The sequence below is a fragment of the Phytophthora sojae genome (genome assembly GCF_000149755.1).
Source record: "Phytophthora sojae unplaced genomic scaffold PHYSOscaffold_2, whole genome shotgun sequence".
In the NCBI taxonomy this organism is placed as follows: Eukaryota; Oomycota; class Peronosporomycetes; order Peronosporales; family Peronosporaceae; genus Phytophthora; species Phytophthora sojae.
This window is the reverse complement of record NW_009258116.1, coordinates 8,723,710-8,747,809: the sequence shown is the minus strand read 5'-3', so window position 1 is coordinate 8,747,809 and position 24,100 is coordinate 8,723,710. Positions and strand designations below refer to the sequence as shown.

Genomic DNA, 24,100 nt, shown 5'->3' with positions numbered 1-24,100 from the left:
AATAAGCTTATGAGCGGCGTCGGTTGTTACGTTCTCACATTCGAGGAACGCGTTGAAGGAGCCGTCGTTCTCGACTTCTTGCTGTTAGCTGGAGCAAGGGAAGCGATCGACATCGCTTTTGCGCTGTTGGTGCTTCTCTACTAATGAAACCACAAATACTGCTGCCTCGGTTGGAAACTTCACGATATTTTTAGAATATCTGTTTATATGAGAATTTGTATTGAATAATAAATATTCTGTAAAAATTGCAACCAAATATGGTCGGATCGGTTGGAATGCTGGACAATTTCTGTAAGACCAATCATTGGATAAAAATATCGTAATCCGGCACTTTAATTGGTGAACTTCACAAGTAGGGGATGACACGGACAAGCCTTGGTTGGAATAGATTGGGTATTATACCATACCTTGCATCCACTCGGACTTTCAGTCACCGCAAACGCAGTTCCTGCCGTGGCACAAGTCGCGGAGTCCGCATAAATTTTGATCATGGCCGATCCGTCGGCCGCCCGTGTCGCCGCGTAACTTGCCGACAGGCCGGTCATGTGGCATTTACCGTCCGCCAGGTACGCTGCAATGCTCGACAGTTTGCTGTTCGACTCCCGCGGTTCCATCGGTGCTATCAACATCCATCGTTGCAGCGGGTACGTGCACACCATCATTGGCATGTAGTGATGCCGTCGCCCCATTCACGGCCATCACTTGCGGGTCTACGTTGAGCTTCAAGGTCGACACGGCGGCAGCATTCGGGTCGAATCCGTTCGTTGTCGAGGAGAAGTCTGCGATCCGCCCAACTCGTGCTCGTGGAAAAGCTGCTGCTGGAGGGCAGTTGTATTTTTTGATCTGCAACACCACCGGCCATACTTCTCCACAACCACGTACGGATTGGAGCCGAAGACTAAGGCAAGCTGTGTACGCCTTGTTACTGAATGTCGAGCTGCAGCTGATTGCAGAGCACGGGGCCGATGAACCACTGCAAGTTGTTGTTGGCGTAAGGGAGTCCACGACTACAACAGATGAAGCGAGTTGTGTCGGCGTTGCTGGGAGCTTGCAGTCGCCAGTACTCGTATCGTACTTCGCCGTAGTCATCAAGTAGAAGGGCGTGACTCCTCTACCATTTGCCTTCGTACTTGACCCGCTGGCCGCAGTGCATATAGCGCCTGAGGCTTGGGCTGCTGTGATTTCGGTTTTTGACGGGCTTGACGATGTGCAACTCGAATCAGAGTATTTCAGAATTGTTGCCGAACCATCGGCATACCTTGTAGCTCTGTAACCAGTACCCAGTGAGTTGTGGCATTTCCCGTCAGCCGGCAATACTGGAAAGCTGCGTCAACGCACAGCTATTGGCCGTTGTGTCGCTAGTTGCTTCAGTCGAGAAGTGCACCACTCTTGAGTAACAAACGGCGTCGCACCAAACAGCGCTATCATATCCTCGTGATACGTCATGGAAGCTGCATCCTATGCGGGTGTACGGCGCTGCCGTGTCAGTACAAGTCGTTGCTGGAACGCACGCCGTCTCAGCGTAATCTTTCAACGTCAACATCACGTAAATCGGCACCACTGGGGACTTGCAATCACCCCGTTTCGTATCAAAACTTAGCTTCAACATCAGGAACCAGTCCGTCGTTCCGTAGGCTAAATATTTTGCGTCAGCAACACCCGCCGCATCAATGTCGCACGAAGTAGTTGCGGTAGTTATCGGTGCGGTCGCCACAGCCCCAGTACAGGTTTGCGAATTCGCGCACGTTTTTATCGATACCGTGCCATCGGAAGCCCGAGTAACTCGAAAGGGAAGCGCCCATAACAGGTCATCCCCAGGTCAGGTCACACTAGGTCACGCGTCAACTTAGCAGATGTATTCCTACATGAGGCGGTAATGCCTCGGTATCCAGCGAGTACTAATACTAGCAGCAGTTTTGAAACTCACGGCATATTTATCCTTTGGAGGGAACGTAACGTACGTGAAGTAAATTTTGAAACCAACGACAAGTATTTGGATCGAACCAGAGCCAAAATCGTAACCAACGCGCCCCTATCCGTTTTGCTTCATTAGTGATTTACCACGCCTTCAATCGCAATGCAGCGTCGGCTACGCTCAACTCGGCAAAGGCAGCAGCGTCAATCGCAACAGCAGGAGAACCCCAGGCGATCATCCGCAGTGGGAACGACAGCCTCGAGCCGCAGTACGCGTATCTCCCGGCAGGCAGCCTTTGGTGAGGGTATACATGCCCTCGTATGAGACTTGGATCAAATCAAGCCTAAAATCGTAATGTTTTTCTGCCTACGTACAGAGACGCCTGCGGTGGACATACCGAACCAACAACTCCAAGATTATGGAATGGCGACCCGTGTGGAAGAAGAACAGTCTGCGGCCCCACTCAATCGGAACCATACGCTGGCGCTTTTGCTAAATCCCATTACATCCGAGAGCGAATCTATCCCGGCCTTAGGGGCAAGGTCGGACGAAGATGCTATTGAAATAGCGGAGCAACTCTTCCGTGAAGAATACGAGTTCGGCTTTGGTGACGATGGGACGAATTGGCTGGGAACGAAGGCGCGGATGGTGAACTCGCGAGCGAACAAGTCAATTGGGTGGTCACATCCATAGGTGATGGAGATGGTGTCGTTGGCAGCGGTAGGCGTGGCGGCCGTCGCACAGGCTGGACTGCCCGCTGGATTGGGGGTTACAAGTACACGCGTTCCAACAAAACCGGGGTCAAAATCACGTACCGTTGCAGCGGATATCGCTCCACAGAGTGTCCGGGAAGATGCGAGTTTCAGCTCGGGTTAGAATTCTACACCAACTTCGTAGAGCATACCTCTGGGCGTGGTGCTATTCAAAACGACGAATCCACGGCGGGAACTGCTACCACTACTGATGTCACCGAAGCGATGAAGCGCGAGGTTGACCATTTGGCGGTGACAACCACTGCAACCCGAAGTGAAATATGGGAAGATGTTCGCTCTAAATTCTACGGTGATCAAGACAGAAACCGATCTTACGTGGGTTTATCGAGGGACAAGGTCCTTCGTCGTGTGAACCGAGCGCGAGCAGAGGCGTTTGGGGGATCCGTGTACGGGCAGATCGAGTCTCCACCCTGGTCTGAGGTTCTGAATGGCAGTAGGTGTCCAACGGATGCAAGCTTTTGGCTTTTCCACTATTCATATTTTGACCGAGCCGCGAAGCAACGTGAGAGGCTTATTGGATGGGCGCACGCAGTCCTCCTCAACATGCTTACGCAGAACAAGACGTCCATCTTCCTCGATGGCACTTTTCGCTGCGTCCCTCCCAAGTTTAAACAGTGCGCCGTGTTCACGGCCTATGACCGAGCTACGAAGGGATACTATCCGGCCGCATTTGTCTTGTGCATTTCAAAGAAGTACGAGATGTATTTCCATGCTATCCGACATGTGGTGGACGACGAGTGCACGAGTACTTCAGCGAGGAGACGGCGGCACCAGATCCTATGGCTCGCGTTTCCGAGGCATCCGTACCCACGACCCAATTTGCTGGAGCCCCTGACGTTGCTGATCCGGTAACGGCAGCTACCGTATCTACTCTTCCTACAAACGCGGGTGGCGATCCAGCAATTCAAGTCCCTGCTGTTAATGTTCCCGTGGGTACCCATCTTGTCGCCCCTTTTTCCGAGGTCCACGTTCCCGCGGTTTTTGCTACGGACCCTCTGGCAGCTAGTCACTTTGCAGCGGTTGTTGTTGCAACGGCGCACTTTATTGCTGCTCAAGTTACTGTGGCGCGCATTATACTAGCTTATTTGGCCGCGGCTCCGCTATTAGCCGGGCAGCACGTATCTCCACAGCAAGGTAACGGTACTTCCCTGGGATCATCTACCACGACACATCAAGCCCAGCAACGCGAGGTTATTGTGATCAATGACGCGGACAGCAGTGACGAGGCCGAATGGCAGCCGACACTCATCAACGTTGCTGGTGATTAAAGAGGCTCCGATATGGAGCTAGAGCTCACAAGCAGCGACGGCAGCAACGAAGATGTTTCGAGCGATAGTGATGTTCAAGTGGCTGAGTTATCAGATGGAGAGTGGCCCGTACGTATCGATCGACTGCGCTATGGAGCAAACGGGCTCCTGGTAGGTCAAGCGCGGTGGTCTCACACGATTCTTCCTATCGCCAGGGTCCGAGCTGCCGATCGAAGGGCTGCTGAGGCCAAGCGCCGCAACAAGAGAGCATCTCGGCGCGCAGCTATTCGAGACGCGATCCTCGCCGACGAGTTAGGTAACAACGATTAACAACATCTGAAATACACGCGGTTATTTCATATGGCGCTTTGCACGACTTTGCATGTGACCTTGTGTGACCTGAGCTGGCTGTGACCTGAAAAAGAAGGTACCACTCGAAAGCTGGTCATTGTCACGGTTTCGTGGCATCTGCCATCAGCAAGATACGTCGTATTACCCAATAGCCTGGTTAACGAGCAGTAGAATGTATTTCTCCACAATCACGTATGCCTTTGAACCAAATATGGCCGCAGTGTCCTGCTTGTGAGAGTACGAAGAGCTGCACGAGATACCAGAAAACACGTTGGCCGTATCACTGAATGTAGACGTAGGTGTGCACGTATCCACAGGCACCGTGGTTGTCACCAGATGCGTCGGGGTAGCAGGAGTCGTGCAGTTACCAGTCTTCGCGTCATAGCTCCCGATTGACGAGTAGTACAACATCGTCATCACGTTCCCGTAAAGCTTCGTGTCGACAGTGCTTGTTGAGCCGTCACACGTGCTTCCTCCGAGATAATTCAGCACGACCGTTTTTCCCGTGCTTAGCGTACTCCCTATACACTAACTGTAGAGTCAGCTGTACGTGTAAATGACAGTTAGTTAGTGTCTAGTAAATTTTGCTAACATGTATTTGCCGAACGAGCATTACTAATTTTTGCACAAAAATGGAAATTACTAAAGAGTTTTACACTTCAATAACTTTATCTACGCCACTGCGATCCTTCTGGTTTTCTATATTTTAAGAGATAAGACGCTTTTGATTCGATATTGTGGCCCACATTGTCCCAAGTCAACGGTACTGTCACATTAGATGCTGCCAAGTCTACTCTAGATGCCAGTGCAGCGCCAGAGCCGTAGTTACTTGACTACAACGGATAGTCCCATCCGTTGTGTTGTGTTTTATTTTTAAGGACCAACTCGTGCGGACAGAACTGATAGTGAGGTGAGATCCTCTATTAGCAGCGATGGCGGTGCTGTATTTGTTGTTGAAAGCATCTAGGCACGTAAGACTGTTGATATGCAGTGACTGTACCTGATAAAATGGGTAAGGTGGGAAAGACCGACCTGGAGCCTGGCCCGTCACACCCCGATCGAGATGATGGACGAGTTTTAAGACGCTGAGCTGAATTCGCCCTGGCCCGAATATATTTCGCTAGAAGACGGGTCTCAAGGACGCAGAGTGTTTAGATCTCTTCAGTAGGTAAGACAGACATAACTGCAATCAGCCTTAAGGTTAATATATATCATGATTATTCTCTTGCTACAAACACGTCAAATAACAGTCAGCAAACGTACAGCTAACAGTGAGTTAGTGTTTAGTAAATTTCACTAACAGCAAAACGCCCTACACTACCCGTGCTGCACGTAGCATCCGTGTACGTAGTGATTGTCGCTGTACTAACACCATTTCCAATGGCACATCTGTAGCTGGACGCCGCGCCGGTCTTGTGGCACTTGGCGTCGCCCATGTACACGGTTTTGCTGAGGAGGCTGCTGAAGTTCGCGCAACTTTTCCCGGCAGCATACCTCTCCACCGCCAGGTAGGGAAAGTTGTTGGTGTCCATGTAGTAATACGACGGAAAATGGCCAAATAAGCTGTCTAGCCCACTGCTAACGCCAATGCTGTCCACGAATTTGCAGTAAGTAGAGATGTACAGCGGGCTACTGCCGGCAGGGGCCTCCACACACTGTGATGGCACGCAGGTCGACGTTTTGAGGTAGCTCGATATTTGAAGTGGAATCCTTCCAGTTGTGGTCCCCATGCAGAGCACTTGCGAGTCAAAGATATAGGTGTGGACGAGAGCGATCGAATAGGCTTGGACTGTTGCTGCTGCAGCCGAGCAGAACGCAACCGCGTGGAGCACCCACCGCGAAAACGCCATGGTAGTGTAGACGTGTTGGCGTCCGCACCACGTGCTCTCTGCTCGCGGCGAAGGGAATGCGCAAGTGCGTAAAGCGCCCCATAGACGTGATACTTGGAGACGCTTGGGTGACGTCCTTTCGTGCCGGACGTTTTTGCTGGCGCCTGGTTGGAAAGGTCGCTGGATATCCGTTTTGCAGGATATCCGTTAAGTTAACTGTGGGACTTCTACGGTGAACAGGCTAAGCCAAAACCGTCGCGAGCGCTTTGGAATCCAGAGTTTTGGATACTAAGTAAGGATAACTTACCTGTATCAATATAATTTAACGATCAAGTTGACGATAAAATTTTATTGATCATTTATTGATCAAATATGAATGAAATGTTGATTCCTTCGCTTTCGTAAGTAGCATATAGGGGTTCCTGCGAAGTCGTCGGCGTGGACAGCTGACATTTTGCAGGAAATGTGTGTTTCCTCACGGGATTTAACTGGCTTTCAGTATGCGAATGTTGCCATACAGTCTGAGCAAACGTAAGCGGGAGCCGCCGACGCTTACATCAAGTCCTTCATTGGCTAAAATTTGACAGCAACACACAAAGAACATCGACCCAGCAGCAACATGAGTGATGGAGGCTCGCAACGTGCTCGCGCGGAGTACCAGTCATGCTGACGTCGAGGAGATACGCGATGCATGCGTCACCAAGCAAACAAGAGGAAAGTACAAGAGCAGCCTCAACGGGATTAAGAAGTGGATCAGGAGCGAGCTCGCTAAGGAGGATGAGAATATCGCCAGGTTTTTCGACGCAGATGATGACATTAATCTAAGTGAGTTTACACCGAGTGTTTTTGAGCGTTTTCTGGTGTTCAAGAGTGCTTCTGTGAAGACGGCTACGCTGAGCGGGTACCGAAGTGCTATCAAGAATCTTTATCGCGTGAAGCGCGTGGCGCTGCCTCCTGAGTACGGTGATGATATGAAGCAACTGTTCTCCGGTATGAAGCGGATGGAGTCTGATCAAGACCAGACTAGCACCACAAAGACATCAGGAAAGCAGCCACTCACGTACTCCCTTTAAAAGGAGTTGTGCAATTCGACTCTCGTGGCGGGTGATGGCGGGTTTTCGCATCTTTTTTTGACTTCGCAGTGGAATTTGATGTGTCGCTCAATGTCGGTCCAGACTCTCCAAAGTCAGCATCTCGTGGCGAAAGACGATAGCGTTGGAGTAATATTTGTGAAGACGAAGACTAACCAGGAGGGTTCAGGGCCCCGTGATCCACGCCACCTGTACGCGAACCCGCTGAGCCCATCAACGTGCTGGGTGACTGCCTTGGCAATTTATCTTGCATGCCACCCTCGATTGGAACCGGGGGCACTATTTCCAGGCTCTAACCAGAAGCTACGATTTAGCAAGGTGCTGGCTAACCTTTTGAAGCAAGGAGAATCTGGTAAAAAATTACGGTACGCACTCGGTGCGCAAAGGAGTGGCTACATTCGCTTGTGGAGGAAGTACAGGTGATCCCTCGATCGTGAGTGTGTGTCTTCGCTGCGGATGGAGCCTCGGTGGAGTTCAAGACCGCTATTTCCGTTATGAAGCCGCAGGAGATCAATTCCTGGGGCGAGTAGTGGCAGGACTTCGCGTAAATGACTCTAAGTTCGCTACTTTACCGCCCCATTTTCAGGATGGCTCCGATAAAAATGTGAAATCGTGCGTGGAGACTATGTTTCCGGTTCTCTCTCGCGAAGCCAATATGGCAGGAATTTTGCGGTTGTGCCTAGCATCACTCGTGCATCACGCGGAATATTTGCAGCAGCATTTACCGGCCACCCATGCATTACTTTCGACACATTTGTTTACAAGCCCCACTGTCCTTAGGACGCTTGAAGGCCAATTAGTTGCTGGAGAGTCTCTCTGGATGCGACCAACGGGGATACCGCCATATATTGAGCTATACAAGAAGCTTGACCAGCAGCAAAGGTCAATTGATGAGCTGCCTGGCAAACTGGAGCAGAGAATGGAGCATGTACTTGAGAAAAAGGGTGTGGCAGCGGGCAATATTACGAGAGAGTTATTGCGTGAGGAAATTCGATCGTTGTTAGACGAAGTTGGGCTTCACCAACGTCCGTCAATCAACGCCGTAGTGCCAGCACCAGTTCCAGTGCACCAGTATCATGTCTGGGGCGGGAAATTTCATGTGCTACCTAGAGAATTTAGCTTTCCGAGTATCGATCCCCTTGGGGCATGGATGCTATGGTGGTTCGGAAATCCAAAGCTCAAATACCCCCCGTGCAAAGGAATACCATCGGACGACCTGGATACATCGCAGAAAAAAGCGACGCCGTCAGAGTGGTCAATTATGATGCGGCACATTATGAATGGGATCGAGGCCAAGCTGGACGCACCTATGCCCAAAATCCGTGACAAGAAACACGCTATTGAGCTTTACAACATTGGATACGGTACACTGCGGTTAAAACCAAGCAAACGTAAGCGAAGAGCTGAACAGCTTAAGCTTACAACTGTTTTGAGACTCATCCGACAAGCCGATCAAGAGCGAAACGAAGAAGACAGTCAGCCGCCCAAGCGTCAGAGACACACAAGCCAGTCCGGTTGTCCGAGATTGGCAAGCTAGTAGTAGCTATATTCAAACAGTACACACATTTACATTCGTGTTAGTGCAGTCGAGCTGACCCCAGTAGTGCGACGGAGTGTAAAGCTAGCAAACCTTGCTGGCGTAGAGGGTATCCTAAAGCCAAAGTTGTTAGCGTAAGTTTTATAGCCATTTAGCAACAACAAACCCAAATCTGGTAGCTCGTGAAGTCGCCGCCTAGAACTCGGCTGTCGACTGTTGCAGTCACCGCTTAGTCGATGTTGCCTGCCGACCTCGATACGACTGCACGTGAATGTATGGCACTTCAATAAACTTTTAGCCAATCAAATTGTACCTTGATACCGTCGCAGAATCCATCTTACGTTTTCGCAAGTCAATTGATTCTTCCATTTTGCTTTTACTTCGGTGAATCACTACGTCGTCTTCATGAATCGTGAATAAACGCACCGTCATGAATCATGATTCATTAAAACCTGTTCACTTGTGATCTTCAGCGACGTGTGTTTTTGCGTAGCCTTTTCTGTCTCATTTCAGCGATCCAATTAACGTTGTAGATTCTCGCAATGGTCACAAAATCCCCGGGTGCTGCTGCTGTCAGGTGGTCTGCAATCTCTCTCGGCAAAAACTTGATGAGCTGTTTCATTTTCTTGATATGGCTGCAAAAGGCAGCTCTGTTGAACGCCTCCACCACCATTTGGACTGGAATCCGTTGCTCATCATACAACGCCTTCATCACACCAGTATCTGCACACGAAAACGTTGCAGCGAAAGCCTTGCGGGTCATCTCCGCGGAAATCCTTGCACCGTGACGCAATAGTTTCACCAGTTCCAAATGATTCATGCTAGCCGCTGACACCAGCGCCTGGCCTGTCACATTGTCCGGTATGCAGTTGTCCTTGTGCAGTAGCTTCACAGTTGCAACCTGCTCTTCCGTGTAACCTCCGAAACACTCTCCGCACTTTGCAGCTTTCTTGAATGCTACAATGATAGCCTCACTCGAAATATTCTCGTTCTCGTACAGATATCGGATCATTTCACTTCCAGACGAAGCCTCAAATGCTCGGTTAATCGACGATGAAGACGCACACTTCTTACTGCAGAGAAACGACAGAACACTCGTGTCCTTCATGGTGACCGATCCCTCCAGAACACGGTCGAATACATCGACTGACACTCGCCCGGTGCTGAATAGAAACTCCATCATGTCAATGTGTCCGTACTTGGATGCATTTTCAAATGCCCTGCTAACCAGGCTTGAGTCATTGTGGCCTCGGCTGTACAGATACTTCACGGCGTTCGTACAATTTTTCCAACGTGTCAGCCATTTCATAAGCGGCTCGCACTTGATTGTGTCCAGGCAGAGAACGAGAAATTTGTCTGCAAGAGCTGTCTGCCCAGCATCGACCGCCGCTTCAAGACTGCCCGGCAGGTCTATCCTAGACGTGTCGAGGCTAAGCATGAACTTCACAATGCTCGAATGTCCTCCTGAAATGGCTCCAGCAAGCGAGCATCGACGGTGTATTGCCTTCTTTTGCACGCGTTCAACCACGAATTTAACCACGTCAAGGTGCCCGTTGGCAGCGGCTTCGTCAAAAGCTCCCCAAGCAGCGGAGTCAGCGCTCAAGGAGTAGTAATAAAACTCATCACGTAATAACAACTTCAAGACGCTGAGATGGCCATTGCGGCCCGCTGACTCACCGGCTTCCAGGAAAATGTCGTGGTTATCTTCCTCCACGGAGTCGGGGTTCGAGTCAAAACACGTATCAAGTAGGGCGTCCACACACTCCAAATGGCCGTTCGCAGCAGCGGCTACAAGAGCTTTGGGCGCTGCTACTTCACGCATCAGCTGCCTCAGCCAGACTACTTGGCCCGACCTCGCTGCCTCCACGAAAGCCTCCTCGTACGACATGAGCAAGGTATCAATGTGATCCAAAACGTGCGTCAGCGCCTGCACTTCTGGTGGAAATCTCACGCCTCGGAATCGCTCGTAGTTGCAAAACGCGTTGCGGTCCTGCGCACACATTCGCGCGCGTTTGGAGCTGCCCGACGATGAAGCGCCCGAGATTGCTCGCTTCCCTGCGTCAGTCAGGTGATCTTGCGGAAAGAATGGTGTGTGAGCGCTGTTCATCTTCTTTCAATCGCATTATAATACCAAAAACAAACTAAAATGTTCAACTGCGCAAAGTATTTTTCGTTTCTTTGTTCTTAGTGTTGGTAAACTTACCTCGGTATCAGTTAGGTAGAATGGGGCACCATTGCGAGGTGCCTTCTGATGACCTCGATTGCAAAATCGCTACCCGATGGCCGCGGTTGTCTGCCGCAAGTGGCTATCTAAACAACATCTTGAATTGCTACTACAACAGACTGAGTATCGCTGATGAAGCTGAAATTCTCGGTTTCAGCCACGTTTTGAACGACTGCTATCTCGTGCGGCAGAACGAAGATCGGGACTTCCACGTACGGGAGCTGCTTTATGGGCACGCCAGCACAGCATGGACATCTCTCGGTTATCTAGTGGCTTCATGACAATCGTAGCGAGGGGTGCATCACACAGGCGACGGGCAACGCCGCCACGACCGGACACATCGGTATTTTCAAGTGGGCACCGCAGCTTTGCATGGGATTTCGACTTGGTCCAGTGTTCGCTCCACAATCGAAGCGAAGGCTGCACAAAGAGCGCAATGAATCATGCAGCTACCTGTGGCCACCTCGCCGTAGTGGAGTGGCTTCATTCATACCGCAGTGAAGGATGCACTAAGACGACATGAACCGAGTTTCGTCGAATGGACATCTTGCGGTGATGTGTTTTATTCACGATAGCCGTGTAAGTGACGATGTGTGAAGCCGCGATGAATGACCATTTGGAGGTTGTGAATGGCTTTATATGAATCGTAGCGGTAGCATGTTGGAGATGCGTTGCGCTCGGCCATCAAGGCCGGTCACGTATCGCTCTACGAAATTCTGAAGTGGTCGACGTCGAGGTAACGCTTGTCCGCGTGAAGCTGTCCAGTTGGTCCTTGAAGCGGGTCACATTTGTTCAGGGAGTACTACAGCAGAAGTTTGCCAACGTGTATGACCGTCACCGAAAAAAAACATCAAAGCAAAAAATCGAAATTAGTGAAGAGTGCACGGTGCAGTTCCGTTAAATTGGATACGATCCAATTTAGTTGAACTCAGCTACTGGGTCTGTACGAGGAACGGACCCAGTAGTTGAGTTCAACAGACATGACAACACGAGCGAGGAAGCACTACCGTCCTAAACTGCTTCCTACGACGTTTAAGACATTGTGCCTGGGGAGCAGGCTGCAACTGTTGTGGACTAAATATTAATAACGCGTGAATAACACTGAACGACATATGTCAAATCAAGAAGGATAAAAAAACACAGCTAAAAATGGTGGCAAGACGACTGATGCTGCTAAATCGCAATGTGTATTTAGGCTGATTAGTATCCGGGTATTTGACGCTGCTTTGAATTTTCCAACAAACTCAAATCCAATCGGGTGGCACGTACATGTATGTAAGCTAAACTGACTTTACGAACTCGGTTAGTAGGGTAGTTGGGTATTGAATTTGTAAATCCATATCGCCACGCTCTCTTCTGGGTTGGCAGTTCGCGCGTAATTCAATCACAAACTCGATTTTTTCTCGTTAAAGATTCAACGGCGACAGCAGGCTTCATCGATTTTCAGTTCCTCCCACCTGCCGATCCTGTATGTGAGACTGCCTCGAACAAAATGATACTAAGCCACCATTTAGAGTTATCGAGATAATCGCGCTTGAAAATTGGCTGCTATTTTTCGTATCTAAGTAAAATTCGAGAAAGGACCCGATTTGTGATTTGAAAACCTGAACTGTCACTAAAGCGAACGCTCCCTCAACACCTCGCTCTCAAAGAAGATCTACACCACCGCCGACATGGAAGCCCACCGCTCGACCTCCGAGCTGCCATCGCAGACCTCCAGCGGCCCCGAGTCGTCGCCCGCCGGCACACAGGCTTCCGGCGCTCTCGCGCCACAGTCCGTTGGTGCCTCGGAGCCGCCCGCGTCCCCTCCCTGTCAACACCCCCCTCCTCCCGAGCAGCATACGCCGTACGCGCCCGAGCAGCACGCTTCGGCAGCTCCTGGGCAGCAGCTTGCGCGCACCTCCGATCCGCAGCAGGAGGAGAGTGCCTCCGAGCTGCACGCATCACCGGCGTGCACGCCTTCTCGAACCGATCGGCAGCGCAACCAGAAAAATCGACCCCGTGTGACCTCCCCGCACGTTGCGGCACATGCCGCCAGCGACGTCTCGTCTGAGAGCGAAGAGCCTGATGAAAGCAATGATGAAGATTGGAGCACGGCCGAGTCAGCTGAAGAGGATGGAGAGGTGACGGGGGACAGCGAGGGAATCGAAGACGATGAGCAAGCCGAGGAGGATATAAGTATCAATTTGATCGAGGTTGATATTCACCAGAAGGTGACAGGCCTTATCAGAGCTGATAAGTGTGAGCGTCGCTGCCTTCAGGGAAAGGCTCAAGAGCTGCAGTCTCTGGTTAGTTCAAAAGTGTAGCAATGTACGTCGTCTAGCCCAGCTGATCAATCAATGTGATACTTATGTCCATGCTAATCCAAAATGATATCAATTGACAGCATGTGTCACTAATGTGAAACATCGCACGAAAGTGAAGTTTTAAGACTATTTCAATGCGAATTTGAAGAAACGAAGGGTATCATTGGATCCGCTGTACAATTTTACACCAGGGTAGCCAATAAAAAAATCTTAATTTTGCTCTGGGACGGGAGATAATTTTTTCGCGGGGTCATATCTTTGGCTAATCTAACTGTTAGAAGTTGTGGAGGGCCTCAAAAGATAGCTAAGACGCCCCTCTTTCCAACGAGGTACCTAAATCCCAATTCGTACTTTGGTTGATTAGTATTTTTTGTTCGACGCGGTCTCATGTAGATCGTAAAACGGTTGTACCCGCACATTTACAGATCTGTTGATGCTGGAGCGTTAGTACGTAACAAATTAAAAGATCGTTGCCAGCACATGTATGCGTGAAATTATCCTAAGCAGCAACTTTCGATTAAAGACACGACCCATTGTCATTCCGGTTTTCACCACGCACTACACACCAGTCCAACGCAAACCATCGGCAAGCCATGAAGGTCATCTCCACACTCGCAACTGCGGTCATCGCTTTGGGCGTCGTCAGTGCCGAGTCCGAGCACGTTCAGCGCAAGCTTGTTCTTGGAGGAGCTGAGGTCCCAGTTGGCTCCAAGACGTACACGACTGGTCTCCGTACCACCGCTGGGGGCGAAAGCTTTTGCGGCGGAAGTCTCATCACCCCCACGCATGTGCTAACGACTGCATCATGCACGGGCGTCAAGGAGACTGCGTTCGCGGCCATCGGCACGCACTACATCAACGGTACGTCGGACGGTGAGCAGATCAAGGTAGTGAAGGCTCAAAACCACACCGGCTTCAACGACTTAACTCTCACTTACGACGTCGCTGTGTTGACGCTGGAGAGGCCCAGCAAGTTCACGCCCGTGAAGCTTCCTGCAGCCAACGACTCCGACATTATTCCTGGTATGTGGTCGAAGGTTTTGGGCTGGGGCGACACTTCGTACCCGAACGGCACTCGCTCTCACGAGTTGATGGGCGTCAGTGTGGAGGTGTGGGGCAATGACCAGTGCTCCAACCTCTTCGTCGTGGATGAGACCATGGTGTGTGCCGGCGGAGCTGCTGGCAAGGACTCGTGCAATGCCGATAACGGCGGCCCTCTGATTAAGGAGAACGGGCGCGGAGACGCCGACGACATTTTGATCGGCATGCCTAGCTGGGGCAGCGGGTGCGGTGACGAAGGAATCCCTGCTGTCTACGCGCGCGTGTCGGCTGCGGTTGAGTGGATCAACTCGGTCATCAAAACGCAGTAAGGACTGGTAGGGAGTTTTGTAGGCACTCACTCGTCTTACCAATTGATACCTCGTATCGAACAAAACATGAAAACAGTTTTTTTCTCCTCTTTTGTTAGCCACTCTTCTCTTGTGAGTCGATATATTACAAGTGCAAGGAAACAATTGCCAAACCTCTCGGCTATTTCTAACCAGCTTAAGCGATAAGATGATCCTGAATAGCACACAGAGCCTTTGAAGGACCAACGAACGACAAAGCTGCAAGCTTTCTACAGGGACAAGCTGCCATTCTCTCGGATGATCAAGAACCCTTATGACCCGCCACGCATGGAGACCGACAACCGTGCAGGTGCAAACGATGCGCGGGTTCCAAGTCGTCCGCGAAAATCCTTCATCACGGAAGTTGATCGCCTTCGAGGAATCTCAACAAACGCTGCGAAAAGCGAGAAAAGTGGCGCGCTCCGTCCTGCCGAAGGAGCCACCGAAGTGTTCCAGCTCATGGACAAGATCGCCGAAAAGCAGCAGCGAAGCAAACGCATCCGAACGATGATGCAGAGAGCCGCCCACAAGACCATCCTCGTCGTGCGCACGAAGAACTCGATCCAAGCAGCAGAAATCGTCACTGTACGCTTCTACCAGCACAAAGTGACGGAAGTTCCGCGTAGCGTGCAGCTCTCTCAGATCCGCTCGAAAGTAGTGCAAAACACGCGCTTCGGGTCTATCAAGAAGCGAGATCAGTTCGACAAGATTTTCTCGGAAGCCAGCGAGATCGACGCGCTGCTCAAGGACATGTTCTGGTACCTCACCGCCCACTGCTTCCAGCCGAATCGCCAGCCTCAGCTGGAGGCCAGCTTCTACCAGCGCATCGCCGACAGCTTCACGTCGCTCTTCGTTCGCTTGCAGATGAAACCTTCCAGTCGCGACTCGGGCTTCTTCGACCAACTGCCCGACGTGGTAGCGCAGATTCTGTTTGTGTCGCTGTACGAGGCCTTCCCACGCTCTCGGAAGACGATTTCGAGCGACGAGATCAAGCACGAGATCTTCCGCACATGTTACTGCTGGATCCTCGGCTTCGTTCCGGCAGATCTGAAGTGCGATCACTGGCTGGCAGTTGACCAAGACTCCCCGAAGCGAATTGCCGCGCTCGCGGACTTCCCTGCCATGAGGAACCGTATGATACGAGCGGAACGAGTCGAGCGCACAAGACAAGCGGTTCGAACGTGGCACGAAGACCAAGATGACGATCTCGAAGACCCTGCGTCGGCTGATCACTATGAACATCAATTTAACGGAGAGCAGGAGACAACCGGATCAAACCCAAAGCTGCTTCCAACCCTTCCATCCCGCCAGAAAGCGCGCCGGAACTCCGCCTTCTCCATCTCGCCCTCCAAGAGCCACCCGCATCCAACCAGCAAGGCCGACAGCCTTACCAAGTCCGGTGATCACGTAGAGACTCGCGAGCGATTTACGTACGAAATGTGCAACTCGCCGCTGATCGGCGCGTTCTTGGCACGACACAAGCTGGAAGCTAACACGCCGCATTTACGGGTGCAGATGCGACTAACCAGCGGGAAGCAGCGAGATCTGAATGAACAAGAAGCGCTTCGAGCTGCTGCTGGTGTCGTGCCAGCTCGTCGACGGCGTCTTGTGGACCCGACAGCGTTTGGCGACGCACTCGTGGAACTGGAGACTTTCGGGAACGCAGTTCGTCACGCGTACTCGAAGGAGAGGGAGCAAGCGCGAAACCTCGACTCACGCGAGAGGAGGCGGCTTGCTGGTGAACACCGCGCGCTGGAGACACAGCTGAGCGAGCTTAAGCAGAGCGGGGAACGACTGCACGAGTTCAGCAACCAGCTCGTGAGTAAGGGGCACATTGAAGCGCTCTTGTCGTCGTCTTCGCGAGCAAGTAGCCCATCTGGAGCGGCGTTTACTGAGACGAATGCCAGCGCAGCGCCCGGAAGTGCCGGAGCTACTCGACCGTTCACCCCTCGGCCACCGCCACAACGCGGTGGGAGTCTGAAGACCGCTGCAACACCACAAGCGACCGGAGCTGGGGGACTCGCACGAATAATACGATTAGAGCCAACCAGCAATCGATAATCTCATGTTCATGGTGCAGTGACAGCTTAGATTAGGTTATATGGCTGCGGCATTCGGTACCGAACGAGCAAGCCAGCAAAATGTGCGCATTTGGCCTTGAGATGGCATCGCGCGGTATGGAGTGGCCAGACTGATCGCTACAGTCGCTTGATTCCTTTCTTCTTGTTGGCCTTCTTCTTCTTGAGCGAGGCTTCCACGTCCGCGCTCGTCTTGGTCTTCTTCTTCACGGGCGTGGACAGTGCCGCGTCCTTCTCAGCCTCCGCATTCGGCGCATCTTCAGCCGGTCGCTTGTGCTGCGTCTTGTCCCCATCCTCATTCGCCGTCGGCTTGTCCTTCTTCTCATCCTCTCCACTCGTATCCCCAGACTCCTCACTGGCCACGGCTGATCTCTTGGGCGCGTGGATATTCGTCCACAGCTTCGCACGGCGCGCGTACTCGTCGTAGCTGTCCAGGAACAGCTTGCCGGCCTCGTCATTCAGCGACGACTCCGGGAACGGGACGATCAGCAGGCAGCGCACCACCTGCAGCACGTGGGCGAGGCCGAGCGTCGGCTTCCAGTCCTTCTTGAGCGTGTTGACGCAAATGTCCCCCGCCGGCTGCGACACGTTCGGGTGGAAGATCTTGGTCAGGAACACGCCGCGCGGAGGCTGCTCCGGGAAGCTCTCGGTGAGCGTGAGCTTGACCGTGAAGTAGCCGCCCTCGTAGGGCGTGTCCTCCGGTCCACGGATTTCCGCGTGGATCTCGCTCAGCTGCTCCTCGTCCTGCGGGAGGTACCGAATACCGTCCAGAGGCTGCAGCACCAGCTTCCGGAGCTCGCGGGCTACGCGCTGCGCCACTTGCGGCGGCAGGTTCTCGCGTGTTAACTATAAATTAAGAAAAGGCAGACAGTTAGTGTATCACAGTTCTGGTCATTTGTTGATTTTGAAGGCTGTAGAGCGTGTTGGGAGGTGCAACTGGGCTTGAGAGAAAGAGGAGGAGGAGACGGAGATGGTGCATGTGCATTTACCATTAGAAGTGGCGTGTGGGCGTCGGTATGGACAAGTGGAGATGGCGTTGCGGAGACTTTGGCGCGGATAATTCAAAATGGCCGTTTTCGGGACGGACAACGATTGGTGGTGTGGCGGACACGAAGTTAACACTATTTTTGGGATTTGGGCACTATTTATAGTGGAATACGAAACGACGCAGAGGTTTTGTGACGACAAGATGGATACATTCCGGCGTACCAAGCGATCATGATGCAGTCGGCGGCAGACGACGAGGCCTCTGCAGAGCAGCAGTGGAGCCACGTCCCGTCCTCAGAGCAGGAATCGAAGAGCATCTTCAAGTTCCGACGCCAGCCTGAAGACCGGGATGTTGTGCCGAAATCGTCGGGGAGGGGGAGTTTGTCTACGCCCAGGAACACGATTGTTCCTGATCTGAGTGACGTTGGGAGTGGGGAACTACCCACTGCGCCACCTACACAGAACGTCGCTGTGAAAGGTTCAGCGAGGAAATATCTGCAGACGGATGGCTCTAGTGGACCGCCACCTCCTGTGCCCGAACAGAAAAGCAAGAGTCGAGTCAAGGCACCGCGGTCTTTGCGTGGCAAGCTGCACTTCTACTTCGGCGATGGAAAGGCTGCGGCTAGTGCAGCACGAAGTGCGAGACGAGCGTTGGGTCATCTCTCACTGCAGCAAGCTGTCGCGTTTCTTCTGCTGCTGGCGGGGATGGTATCCGAGTCCGGGACACCAGCTCCACGTTATAACGTTCCTATCGCGATTGGGCTCATCTTGCTCCCGGCTGCGACTGAAGACGATGCAGTCGCGTATCTGCAGCGAGAGCACCACCGTTTATTTATCACGGGGCTATCACTGGCCACTGCCGTCGACTTCGTGTGGTTGATGCGCCCGCAGGAAGGAGCTTTCAACGGGTATTTCGTTGAGAGTATCAAGAGCTACACCGACATCGGTATCGCAGCGTGTGCTATCGCTAAGGTTGCGCTCATATTTTGCAGCTACCTGGAACTTGTCGATACCGAACCACCGCTTGATGAAGACGGCGAGGACGTCTACAAGACTCCGTCCATTCCGCCACCGAGTTTCAGGCTGTGGGATAAACTGAAGTTTTTCTTCCCGAGACGAACGCTGCCGAAGCGCGCCCAGCTCAGTATCGAAGTGCTGCACCGTGTACTTGTATTGGCGTGGATCCATTTAATTTGTGGCGCATTACTGCTCGCGCTTGCATTAATCGCAACGATGTGGTACGCGGGTCGAACACAATTTCGCGTAAGCCCTGTGGGCATCCCGCTCTACATCATGCTGCTTCTTAAAGCAGCCACAACGTTGCTGACATACCTCACGATTGCCCACCGAATCAACTACGACGCATGTCTCGAACTCTACGGCTTGAAACAACGCGACCCCAGCAGCAGAGTCCGAGAAGTCGATGGAGTGCAGATGCGTCTACCACAAGAACCCGTGTTAGCTTATAACCGGGCGTGGCTGCATCGAGTCCAGCGTGCCAAGGTGTTGGATGCCATAGCCGGCGGCTATCTCCTGCTTGTGTTCTACGCTGCACTGCGCAGTGGCATGATCGTCGGTGGAAAGGGAGTTCCGACGATGTTAGCCTGCATTGCGGTGGTTCAACTGGTGCTAGATATCTGGACACCACTTCTCATTCTCGTAGCAGCACGCTGTGGTTCAGCCCTCCATGCTCTCCACCATCGAGGAATTCCGGGGACAGACCCACTTTTCCCTCCGCAACTTCGCTGGGAAGACAGTGATGAAGAAGACGATAGCAGTGACGACGGTACCGAAGACGGGAGTGAAGACGAGAGCGAAGAGGAGGAATCGGAAGGTGATCTGTCTTACCATTCGTCTTCATCCAGCGGAGATGCTGACAGAACCCCAGCTGAGAGACGCGCACGAAGACTATTACACCGTCAGCGACGACTTGAGAGTCTTCGTGCTAGTCCACGTGACCCGCAACTACCGATTGTGGACGCTGACGCCGTTGAGGGGGACCAAATTGCACGTAGTGCTCGCGATATTGCCACTGCTCGAGATGTCGTGGAGAACGCCAATAGCTCTGGAACAGGAGCGTGGGTGCGTCACTGGCATGAGGCTTCAAGGAGAGCCTACCTCGTACACTCGCTTACCGGTGAGGCAGTCTGGGAGATCCCTAAGAAGACAAATACGGCACCGACTTCGCCCAGGCCGCTGGCGTCAGCCAGGGAGTTGGTTAGAATCGACGATCTCGTAAGTGCTCGGCTCACTTCAGAGGCGTTCATCAAACGCTGGAGCGAGCTGGCCGATGGTGGCGGCTTCAATTGCAGAGTCTCTCGAATCCCGGACTCGGTTGTGCTGGCACAGCACCTCCATGACCACGACTTTATTATTGTGTCGGACGGCCCTCGCCACCACGGAGATCAGCAACGCACCGTGTTATTCTATGCGGAGGATAGCGAGGATGGAGAGGAGGAGGCACTCATGTTTATGGGTGAATTTGTCTTCGACAGTCTTAGTCTAAAGCTTCGCGCGTGCTTTCGGTGCGCGGATCCAGAGGCGATCGTGCCGTTCGTGAAGCGGCTGCAACTCAAGGAGATCGTAGGAGCCTACGCCCCATGCGATTAGAAGGGCTCCGGATTGCAAGAGGTGCGAAAAGACCACTTACCGCTTTTCTATTTGAAATCATCGGGCAGCTCTAGACCAACTCATCCACTTGAAAAAAAACAAGGACAAGGACAAGCAATGCCCCCCTCAAAGGCTCAAGCATTGCGTATTACTTCAAACAATTAAACCATGGGTCTAAGTTACTCAAACCGCTGGCGCTTGTTAGCCTTTTGCTCCCACCTCGAGCCGCCGGAACCTGCGTGCAATTCCAGCGACCCCACGGAAGCACGACTCGCCTCTGCGTTGCTCGTGCGCCACTTCACACAGCCACTTCACGACGTTGAGGTGACCGAGCTTGGCAGCTTCCTGCAACGCAAGGACGACGCAACCTCCACTGCGGTTTGTGTAGAGCCATTGCAGCGTTTTCAAATGTCCATGTCGCGCGACCATACGCATGGTGTCACTGCTATTGGGGCATTCGTGCCGCCGGTTGTCCTGGAGAAAGCGAACCACATCAAGATGGCCCTTCGCTTCGATTGGCGTGAAGCCACTCCAGAACCTCCATATGGCCATTGCACGCAGCCTCAGTCATGAGTGCACCCTTCACTGCGTTTTTTTTCAAATGTAGCCACTTGACGACATCGAGGTGACCAGCTGCAGCGTCGTCGTCCATTGCCTCGGTGCTGCATCCGGCCCCATAGTGCTCGCTAAGCCACTGGACGACTGCGAGGTGACCGTTGCCAGCCGCGTCGTCCATGGCGCGAAACATGCAGCCTTCGCGTCGGTTGTCGTGGAGCCACTGGATTACTAGGAGGTGGCCGCGCCGTGCGGCGATCTCCATGAGCTTGAGTCGAAAGGGACCCTCGAGGCCATTTCCAGTCGATGCGCGTTGAATAGCAGTCCAGGACCCATTGCAGCTCATGCACGAACCCCCTTTTCGACGCGAGGGCGCCGATGCCGTCGCCGTCGCCGTCCACCCAGTCCAGGTCACGAGCCGCAAGATACACGAGTGCACGTCTTGAAAGGGAGAAAAGATTAATTTCATGTACAATTCGGCTGAAAACCACGTACCATAGGAGAAACGGATGATTTCCATGTACCTCGGCTGAATTGCATGTGCTCGCTGTTTGATCGAAGTTCAGAGTAAATGTTACCATTGTAAAGTGCAACGAAATGTATTATAAATCATGCTTAACAGTTTCTTCCACTGCTACTGTCCCGCAACCGCGACACCGGTCAAATACGCGGCGTTGACGGCCTTCGCCAAGTCTTCGATAGCTAGGTGTTCAACAACGCCATTGTCGAATGTCACTCGCCAGAAAAACACTCCATTTCTGTTTGCCCACGGGGACACCGTGCCCACGTAGTTGGAGTACTGCATCTCGCCGTCGACTGTTTCTTGAAATTCTTTCGAGCACTTCCAGTTGATTGCCTGCCCCGGTTTCCCCGTCAGGATCCGCACGAGGCGTGCCACTGCGAAATAATGCTCATCGTCTCTGTCAAGTGCACGGCGCACTTTCCGCGGTCTTCCGGGTGGCTTGCGAGCCGGGAGTCTTTTCAGCAGCTTTGCAAGGTCTAGGCCGTCTCGTAGAGCTAAAGTGGCCAAGACATGACTGCATATAGTGAGCTTTACAGTCGCACGAGTATTTACTGCGAATTGTCAATATCTACAACCAAACGAGGTTAGTAAAACAAAATAAAATAAAAACGTTTAGAGCTCACCTCTTCGACTGCCCAGTTTGGGAATCCCAGTTGTGCTGATACTCGAGCGCCTGCTTGATCTCCACCTTGTGTAGTGACAAGTAGTCCAACGAGAAATCGGACGTGGTTGCAGCTTGTTGTAGGGTGCCCGACAGAGATTTCTCGTAGATTCGAACGCGAGCAGCATCGACGTCGACTCCGTGGATGATGAATTCACCAGCGACTAGTTGAGTAGCCATAACACGATCAGTCACTACTTCATTACTACTGCAGTGATACAAGAGAGGCAGAGATACAATAGTGATAAATAGTAATAAGCGACCTAGAATGTCTTACTTTACGACAGCCACTATTAGATGCCTATTTATCGGCAATGGTGAGATAGACAGCGGTAAATACTTAGATGTATACTTCTTTTAGTCTTCGTAAGTGCAGAAATGAGTGTAAGGAATTCATCACAGTACATTAATTCATAAATACTGGTGAATGGTCACCTCCGGTAAGAGTGCAATGATCACATGCAGCTTAACGTTTCCTGCCAGCCTCTTGTCTTAAGGCATCCTCCACGTGCTTTTACACCGACAACAGCAAGCGATCATTGACCTCACGGCCGACGGTGCAGACTCTCGGTCGGGAGCGAGTAGTGGCGAGTTCATGGTAGGAGGAGCTGGTGCCACCGGATGCGTTGAAACTGGAATTTGCTAGTTGACGTCGACAAGATCGACGTTCGCAAGGAGAGTAGATACGGCAGGCGGCATGGACTGTAGGTAGGCGGTAGGTATAGGTAGGGGAACTTCGTTAGGAGAGCTCTATGGAGCGGCAACCCTCGCATTTCTTAGTTGCAATATGGATAGGACTGGTTTAGATAAAGCAACTCATACTACGCGTAGTGTTCTGCGGCACAGGGTCGACACTACCCAACAACGGGAAAGGTTTGAAGCCTTTCGTTCTGCGGTCAAGGGGCTCGGCGTGGCGTGCAACACAAGAACCCCCCAACTCTGAAGCCTGCGAAGACTTGGGCCCTATATTCGAAGATACGCTACTCCAACAACCGGGAATAATTTGTTCGGCGCGACCGCTATCCAGACGCGCCGAATTTGTGCGAGATCGACTCCGCGAGATTTCTGCGAGGCCGCTACTCCACACGAGCCTTGACGAACTTAGTGTGTCATAGAGTGGCTGGGGGCTTGGTTAGCGACCACGAGAGGGTGAGGGGTCTATCAATGACCTCTTGGTCGTGGAGTGGTGGCCCTGGAGTGGACCCGATGCTTGCGTCAGCACTGGGAGGGTCCACGCTCACCCTTGTACATACATTCGAGTTTACAGAAGGCATGAGGACGGGCCCACAGAATAGTTCGGGTTGCCGGCTGCCTAACAATCTCCTCTCCCTAAGCCGGTCTCTGTTGGGCTGGCGCTAACTGGTCCCCCGAGGGTAACCTATTTGACGCAACGGTTCTAGCTCCTACTAATATACTAACCTTCCTTCCGAGTGGGACTCTGCACAATTGTGCAGCGTAGTAGAAAGGAGCGACGATTAAAGCAAACTTCGTATGATACAAGCGCAATTACTTTAGAGTTGCATGCAACCCGTAAATAAGTTTTGCAAACCATAATTAGACGCTAAAATTCTACTAACCACAACTAATCATTATTTATGGACCGCGTAACTGTTATTTGTGGAATATGGTACGTCGTTTTCAGCCGGCACACATAGAATTCCTCCGTTCGGTGATTATACATTCGATTCGTCCGAATCATACGTGAAAATAATCCACACCCGTTGAAAGGTCGACTCTACACGCTCAACTCACGCTCCAGTCGAGAGAGAAGGTGTTCCTATAGCTGTCGAGGAGATCCACGATGTGTGCGAGCGAGTTCATGTTAAGGGGCAGACACTTGCGGCACACCAGCAGAGCGGAGGCCAGCACAGGGAAGCTCTCGCGCGGTGGTGGGATGTCATTTAAGATAGTCCGAAGGTCAGCGGCTCGGCCTTCTGCCACTCCATGACCACGCTCAGGAACAGCTCCTGCGAGCTAGGGAAAAGAGACCGTGGGGGTGCCTTTGCTTTGGGCCAAAGCCTTAGG

At 52.2% G+C, this 24,100-nt stretch overlaps 10 protein-coding genes across 10 annotated transcripts; 6 read left to right on the top strand and 4 right to left on the bottom strand.

Moving 5' to 3' along the window:
* Nucleotides 1-446: 446 nt before the first annotated feature.
* PHYSODRAFT_397710 (hypothetical protein) lies at nt 447-4,757 on the bottom strand (the record flags this gene model as incomplete). The annotated part of the gene is made up of 2 exons (XM_009522512.1): nt 447-599; nt 4,449-4,757. Coding segments are annotated over 2 exons (462 nt in total), but the record flags the coding sequence as incomplete, so codon positions are not given.
* A 1,984-nt stretch (nt 4,758-6,741) lies between these two features.
* Nucleotides 6,742-7,188, top strand: PHYSODRAFT_326525 (hypothetical protein; the record flags this gene model as incomplete). Its single annotated transcript, XM_009522511.1, has 1 exon — nt 6,742-7,188. One exon carries the CDS (start codon nt 6,742-6,744, stop codon nt 7,186-7,188), a length of 447 nt encoding a protein of 148 aa, XP_009520806.1.
* Nucleotides 7,189-7,831: 643 nt separating this feature from the next.
* On the top strand, nt 7,832-8,494 carry PHYSODRAFT_438801 (hypothetical protein; the record flags this gene model as incomplete). Its single annotated transcript, XM_009522510.1, has 1 exon — nt 7,832-8,494. A coding segment is annotated over one exon (663 nt), but the record flags the coding sequence as incomplete, so codon positions are not given.
* Nucleotides 8,495-9,425: 931 nt separating this feature from the next.
* On the bottom strand, nt 9,426-9,971 carry PHYSODRAFT_454293 (hypothetical protein; the record flags this gene model as incomplete). The annotated part of the gene is made up of 1 exon (XM_009522509.1): nt 9,426-9,971. A coding segment is annotated over one exon (546 nt), but the record flags the coding sequence as incomplete, so codon positions are not given.
* A 2,669-nt stretch (nt 9,972-12,640) lies between these two features.
* On the top strand, nt 12,641-13,273 carry PHYSODRAFT_326523 (hypothetical protein; the record flags this gene model as incomplete). The annotated part of the gene is made up of 1 exon (XM_009522508.1): nt 12,641-13,273. One exon carries the CDS (start codon nt 12,641-12,643, stop codon nt 13,271-13,273), a length of 633 nt encoding a protein of 210 aa, XP_009520803.1.
* A 593-nt stretch (nt 13,274-13,866) lies between these two features.
* Nucleotides 13,867-14,643, top strand: PHYSODRAFT_481652 (serine protease trypsin-like protein; the record flags this gene model as incomplete). Its single annotated transcript, XM_009522507.1, has 1 exon — nt 13,867-14,643. The coding sequence occupies one exon, from the start codon at nt 13,867-13,869 to the stop codon at nt 14,641-14,643; it is 777 nt and encodes a 258-aa protein (XP_009520802.1).
* A 276-nt stretch (nt 14,644-14,919) lies between these two features.
* Nucleotides 14,920-16,642, top strand: PHYSODRAFT_297155 (hypothetical protein; the record flags this gene model as incomplete). Its single annotated transcript, XM_009522506.1, has 2 exons — nt 14,920-16,483; nt 16,569-16,642. 2 exons carry the CDS (start codon nt 14,920-14,922, stop codon nt 16,640-16,642), a joined length of 1,638 nt encoding a protein of 545 aa, XP_009520801.1.
* Nucleotides 16,643-16,859: 217 nt separating this feature from the next.
* Nucleotides 16,860-17,634, bottom strand: PHYSODRAFT_326520 (hypothetical protein; the record flags this gene model as incomplete). Its single annotated transcript, XM_009522505.1, has 2 exons — nt 16,860-17,585; nt 17,623-17,634. The coding sequence occupies 2 exons, from the start codon at nt 17,632-17,634 to the stop codon at nt 16,860-16,862; spliced, it is 738 nt and encodes a 245-aa protein (XP_009520800.1).
* A 323-nt stretch (nt 17,635-17,957) lies between these two features.
* Nucleotides 17,958-20,336, top strand: PHYSODRAFT_297153 (hypothetical protein; the record flags this gene model as incomplete). Its single annotated transcript, XM_009522504.1, has 1 exon — nt 17,958-20,336. The coding sequence occupies one exon, from the start codon at nt 17,958-17,960 to the stop codon at nt 20,334-20,336; it is 2,379 nt and encodes a 792-aa protein (XP_009520799.1).
* A 201-nt stretch (nt 20,337-20,537) lies between these two features.
* Nucleotides 20,538-21,156, bottom strand: PHYSODRAFT_481335 (hypothetical protein; the record flags this gene model as incomplete). The annotated part of the gene is made up of 2 exons (XM_009522503.1): nt 20,538-20,865; nt 20,894-21,156. The coding sequence occupies 2 exons, from the start codon at nt 21,154-21,156 to the stop codon at nt 20,538-20,540; spliced, it is 591 nt and encodes a 196-aa protein (XP_009520798.1).
* Nucleotides 21,157-24,100: the final 2,944 nt, after the last annotated feature.